At 43.6% G+C, this 5,405-nt stretch overlaps 1 protein-coding gene across 2 annotated transcripts in view; it reads right to left on the reverse strand.

Annotated features, from left to right (window-relative positions):
* ADGRF5 (adhesion G protein-coupled receptor F5) overlaps window positions 1–5,405 on the reverse strand; it is a 56,240-nt gene that overhangs the window by 32,776 nt on the left and 18,059 nt on the right. The window contains exons 2-4 of one of the 2 annotated variants that reach the window (XM_009288983.2): window positions 4,616–4,769; window positions 3,144–3,274; window positions 822–882 (exon numbers count right to left, since the gene is read on the reverse strand). In XM_009288983.2, coding sequence (XP_009287258.1) covers window positions 822–882; window positions 3,144–3,248 — 166 coding nt within the window. In that variant the 5' untranslated portion in view covers window positions 3,249–3,274; window positions 4,616–4,769. The remainder of the gene's footprint in view (window positions 1–821; window positions 883–3,143; window positions 3,275–4,615; window positions 4,770–5,405) is intronic. The other variant, XM_009288984.2, reaches the window with a different exon arrangement.

Raw genomic sequence — 5,405 nt, forward strand, 5'->3', positions numbered from 1 at the left:
GGTTGGATGGGGCTGTGAGCAACCTGATCTAGTTGCAGATGTCCCTGCCCACGGCAGGGGGGTTGGACTAGATGACCTTTAGAGGTCCCTTCCAACCCAAACTATTCCATGATTCTATGATTCTATGTCAGTCTCTGACCAGACAAAAGTTTCCACCTCTTTTGTTTGTGCCTTTACTACTAACCTGGTTTTGGCTGGAGTGAAATTAAATTTCTTCACAGTAGCTTGTATGGGGCTATGTTTTGAATTTGTAATGAAAACAGTGTTGATAACACAATGTTTTAGTTATTGTTGAACAGTGCTCACACAGCATCAAGGCTTTCTCTTTTTCCCACTCTGTCCTCCCAGCGAGTAGGCTGGGGCTGCACAAGAAGCTGGAAGGGGACACAGCCAGGACAGCTGACCCCAACTGACCAATATGATGTCACACACCATGTGACCTGGAGCGTGACGTCCACACCATATAATGTCATGCTCAGCATATAAAGCTGTGGGAAGAAGAAAGAAGGGGGGGATATTTGGCGTTATGGCTTTTGTCTTCCCAAGTAACCGTTACACGTGATGGAGCCCTGCTCTCCTGGAGATGGCTGAACACCTGCCTGCCCATGGGAAGGAGTGAATGAATTCCTTGTTTTGCTTTACCGATTAAACTGTCTTTATCTCAACCCACGAGTTTTCTCACTTTTACCCTTCTGATTCTGTCCTCCATCCCACCCCCTTGACGACTGCAGTTCAGTACCTCAAGAGATGCTGTCCCCGATAGCGATTTCACCCTTGGCTTACTAGAAACCTGCTCTGTTACCATATGCTTGTGTACATACTGTTTCGCTTCTGCCTTTGCATCTCTGACTGGAAGCTTTCCTCTCCTAGTGCACTGTCAATCTGTGGAAAAAAGAGAGTGAAGCTCTGTGAAAAAAACAAAGTGAAGCTTTAACTGCTGTGGTTGGCATGAAAGAATGAGTGAAGAAAATACTGGCATAGATAATTTTTTTCCCTCCACCAATCTCCCCCCCCCCCCGTCTTTTCTTCTTTAAACAGAATATTTATATCTTCCAAGCAGGGAAATGTTAAACACCAGCTGAGGGATGTACTGAGTTTGCAGGTGTCTCTTTGCATATGTCTGCAAGGCAATTGTCTCAGCTTAGCAGAAATTCTGTGTCTGAGCTGCAAACGGGCTATGGTGATGCAGTGCCCTCAGTCCTAGGCCAGCCTTGCAAACTGCTTGGGAGACCTGGCCACTCAGCCTTTGAATCCAGAAAGTGGACTCATGTTACCCTTTGCTTTCCTCTTTGCTCTGAGCTTTCAGCTCTGCAGCAGCAGAGCCACCCTGAGTAGGAGTAGAAAGGGGATTGAAATTTCTTGGCTCCACCTCAGGTGTCAGGTCAGCTATTTTGTGGGCCAGCAGTAGCACACAGTTGACCAGGGCAATGGTGGCACAATTTCAGTATGACTGGGTTCACGCAGGGTGCAACCAAGTGAGATGCAGACCATCTTATTTTTTTAATCATGCCCTGAAAATACATTGGCAACACAGTTAGCAAGAAAGGCTAAAGAACAAGCAAAGACACAGGCAGGAAATTTGCAGCTTTGCCAGTTTCTTGAGTCCTACTGAAATCTTTATTTACAGAAAGGGTGAATAGCTTGGCAACTCTTAAGTCATCTCTTTACATAAAGGAACCATCTGGTGTATGATTAGAGCTGGGCTTCGTATCGCAGCTGCACTAGCAGTGAAGATCCCAAGGTACACTGGCATTTTTGCACTGCTAGGGTACTACCTTTCACCTTAGAGGTTAGCTGCAAAAGTTACAGAAAGCCCACTGTGATCCACTTCTTCCCCCAGGTTTGGTCTCAGTGGTTTCCTTTTTTAATTTTTCTCCCAAACAACCACAGGGTATTGCTATGTCGTTAAATACTTCACATATTTCACACCATTAAGTGATGACTCATTTGCAGGATCAATCATGGATCAACAATGCTAAAAAATGAAGTGTTACTCCTTTAATGAAAATGCCTAAGTGCTGAGCTGGAGACAGTTTGAAAAAAACAGAGCAAACACGATGCTTGGTCACTATTACACATCTGCTGAAGGGCAGATGGGGCTGCTGGAACCAGCTATATCTTGGTTTGCCAAGACAGGGGACGGTGGCAGAAACAGCTTAAGGAGTTCCCACCTTCCTCTTCACCTCTCCTTGCCTTTTTTCAACCTGCTCAAAAAGCACATTGTGTTCTGGTCAGTCCATCAGAATTAAGGTCCCTGTGGTGCTAGGGGCTGAATATAGATGTTAGAATCTGTTTTGGCTTGGTAGGGTTCATAATATAGAAGACAAAAGAAGTATTTTCTGGTCTAATAATAATTGTGATAGACCGAGAGCTGGTAGATTTGTAGACTAGTTTTCTTTACCAGACTGTATTAACTTCCATTTGGTCAGTCCCTTTGTTTCTCTGTTCCTCCTTTGTCGTTTCTAGTTAGGGACTATTTGTGCAGAAACTGTCTGTTACCAAACCCATATACAGGATGAAGCACAAAACAGATCTCCATAATTCACACTATTGATGAAGCAAAAGAGGTATGTGAGAATTATTGAAAAAGTGGGAAACTGAAGTAAAGTCTGAGTCCAAGCACAACATCTAAACACAAGTGTCCTGTCCAGCCGAAACCAGGACAAGTCACTCAGGAGTGGCATTTTGGTCATGTGTACTCATGTCCTACTGTCAAGACAGTTATGAGACTCCTGTCACCTACCTGTAAGCACCTCCACGCCTGAGCTAGTTTTGTTGACTTACTTGGTTTCTCTCTCTCATGGGATGGGTGAATCCCGTCCAGGAACACTGCCCATGTAACTGTTACCTACGCTTAGCTCCAGGGGCAGCAATTTAAATCCCTTGCAGACTAACACAAGCGAGAAACCAGAAGTTTTGCTCAGTTCCTTCTGGAGAGGCTTTAAGACTGGGAAGCAAGAAGAGTCCAGTTCCTGGACTTCTCCATCTCTTTTACACATTGGGGAGACACTGGGTTCAGTTTCCCCACCTGATCTTATACTGACTACCTCTAAGGTTTTGTGGATGTGAAAAAGAGCTATAGCAGCTGGGTGCTACAAGCAGAGACCAAATGAAAAACAATGGGGCTGGGAAAGGATACTCACTACGTATTGGATGAATGGGTCAAAGTTTGAGTCCTGTGATGTCTGGCAACATGCTGTGACCAGTAGAAATAGGCAGTGGAGACCTGCAGTAATTGGGGACGGCATTTTGTCCAGTCACTTTGCTGTACAGCCTGAGAGGAAAATGAAGCAAAAGGATCAGAAAATTTTCATCTGACTCACACAGTATGAAATACCAACACACTCTACCAAAACAGTATGTTCGGACTTTTTCAGCACACTCTGCCTGTTCACTCCGTCCAAGACAGAGCACGGAATAAGATCTGTAATTATTCCTCTGCCACTGTCACCAGACTGTTTCCCTCATATCTGCTTTTTTTCACATCGGCTGTGCCTACTCAAAACAGGGAGAAAGAAATTGCTTGGAGAAAGCAGAGTCCTAAGTAGATTCCTAACAGGGACAAATGAGGTGCTAGTCTGTCATGAGAAAAGTTGACTTTGGATCTTCAAATATTCCTCACAGTGGTACTTGGCAAATGCACAGCCAGAACATGAGGGAATAGTTAGAAATGTTGCTGTAAGCGAGGGACTGTTCCGTTGCAGCAGGGAGAGCTCTGCTACCGGCCATGTCCCACTCTAGAGAGGGCTGTAGTAACATCATGGGCTCAGCTAGAGATTTCTGCATGTTTGTTACTCCTTGGCTAACAAGGGAAACAATGAAGAGTGATATGTCTTGGAAAAAATCTGTATAATTTTGAGTTTTTAGTATACATCTCCATTAATTGCACTGAAGTTAACAAGTAAATAACCTAGAACCCAAGAATACTGACACACCAGAATATAATGTGGTGCCTGAAAGCAAAACCCAGAAAAAACCACCTTTTCCAGCTCATTAATAACCTAAGCTAATTTACTCATGCACTAGATTGGATGATGAAACGTAAAGGGAGAGGCAAAACATGCATGGACCCTTATAACAGGTGCTGAAACATTTATGCAATCAGAGGGAATAGAGAAAGGGAGCTGAAGAATATGTAAAAATATGTATTTTGCTATGAATATGCACTTTCTGATTATTCCTAACAAAGCACTTCCCTAGCTCCAGAATGAACAGCTAGTAGAGAGCTACAGGAAAAGACAGAACCCAAGCAGATTGTGAAAATCATTTTAAGAAAGGAAAGCACTGAGAAAAGACTCTTAAGAATAGTACTGAACAGTACCTGAGTGGATAACATCAGCTTGACTAAAATCATGAGCTTTTGTAAAATTATGATCTTGTATTGAAAAGGCTGTTCAAACAAACTCAGGCTTTGAAAGGCTGTGAATCACCAGGTGAAAGCAGAATAATCAGCACCTCCTGAGATGATAACGAACATTGGCAGCGGCTGCCTATTGCCACCACATTGCATATCAGAGCTGGTGCTCCCAAGTAGACAGGGCGCTTCACTGTGACTTTCCTCCTCAGAAGAGCCCATGACAGAAAACTATAGTATGAACGTGATCTGTGGTCTCACCTTGTGAATGGATAGAGGACAGCAGTGGGCTTATAGCCAAGCAATGTACTTGACGTCACTGACGTGGGTTTCCAGCAGGCATTTGTCAGGGTTTCTTATCAAAGGCGGTTCTTAGAGACATTCATCTGCAGTGAGACTTCACCTGGATACTGGCCTGGTTAAAAGATAGGAGACAAAAGTAGGAAGAAATTATTTGCTATTCAAATAGAGAGATGTCATCACCAGAGCTCCGCAGGAAGGTGTGTGTAAGCCTGTGTTTTACCCTCTGTTCTCGAGTGATGTGGAAAAGGCAGTGATTAGTGATACAACACTGTGGAAAACTTTAAATGATTGAGACTAACAAAAGCAGTCTGCCTGTGAAGTTCTGCATAGAGATCTCAGGATACTGAGTGACTGGGTCATGAAATTCAGCACTGATAAGTGTAAGGAAGAAAGAAATGATCCTGACATTAAGTATTCTGTGGTGGACTCTGAATTGACTATTACCACTCAGAAATGTGGTCTGAGGAAATGTCAACTGAACTTTGAGGAGTGATTAAAAAAGGAAAATTGATTTTAAGATATTCTAGGGTAGCAACAGAGGGGAAAAAACCAAACCAGACAACTGTGCTATCTAGACGTTTGAGCTGACCCAATATGGCTGCTCCTATGCTCCTATATAGGAATAACCAGAAAGCAAGACATCTCACTGTTTCAGAGTATCTTCCCACCCCACCCCACAATCCATTAAAAAAAGGACTGTTACAGGGTTTTTTTGTCCAATGGATGAATGGCTGGCAGAATTGGGGGG

Source organism: Aptenodytes forsteri, unplaced genomic scaffold (genome assembly GCF_000699145.1).
Source record: "Aptenodytes forsteri isolate BGI_AS27 unplaced genomic scaffold, ASM69914v1 Scaffold57, whole genome shotgun sequence".
Classification (NCBI taxonomy): Eukaryota; Metazoa; Chordata; class Aves; order Sphenisciformes; family Spheniscidae; genus Aptenodytes; species Aptenodytes forsteri.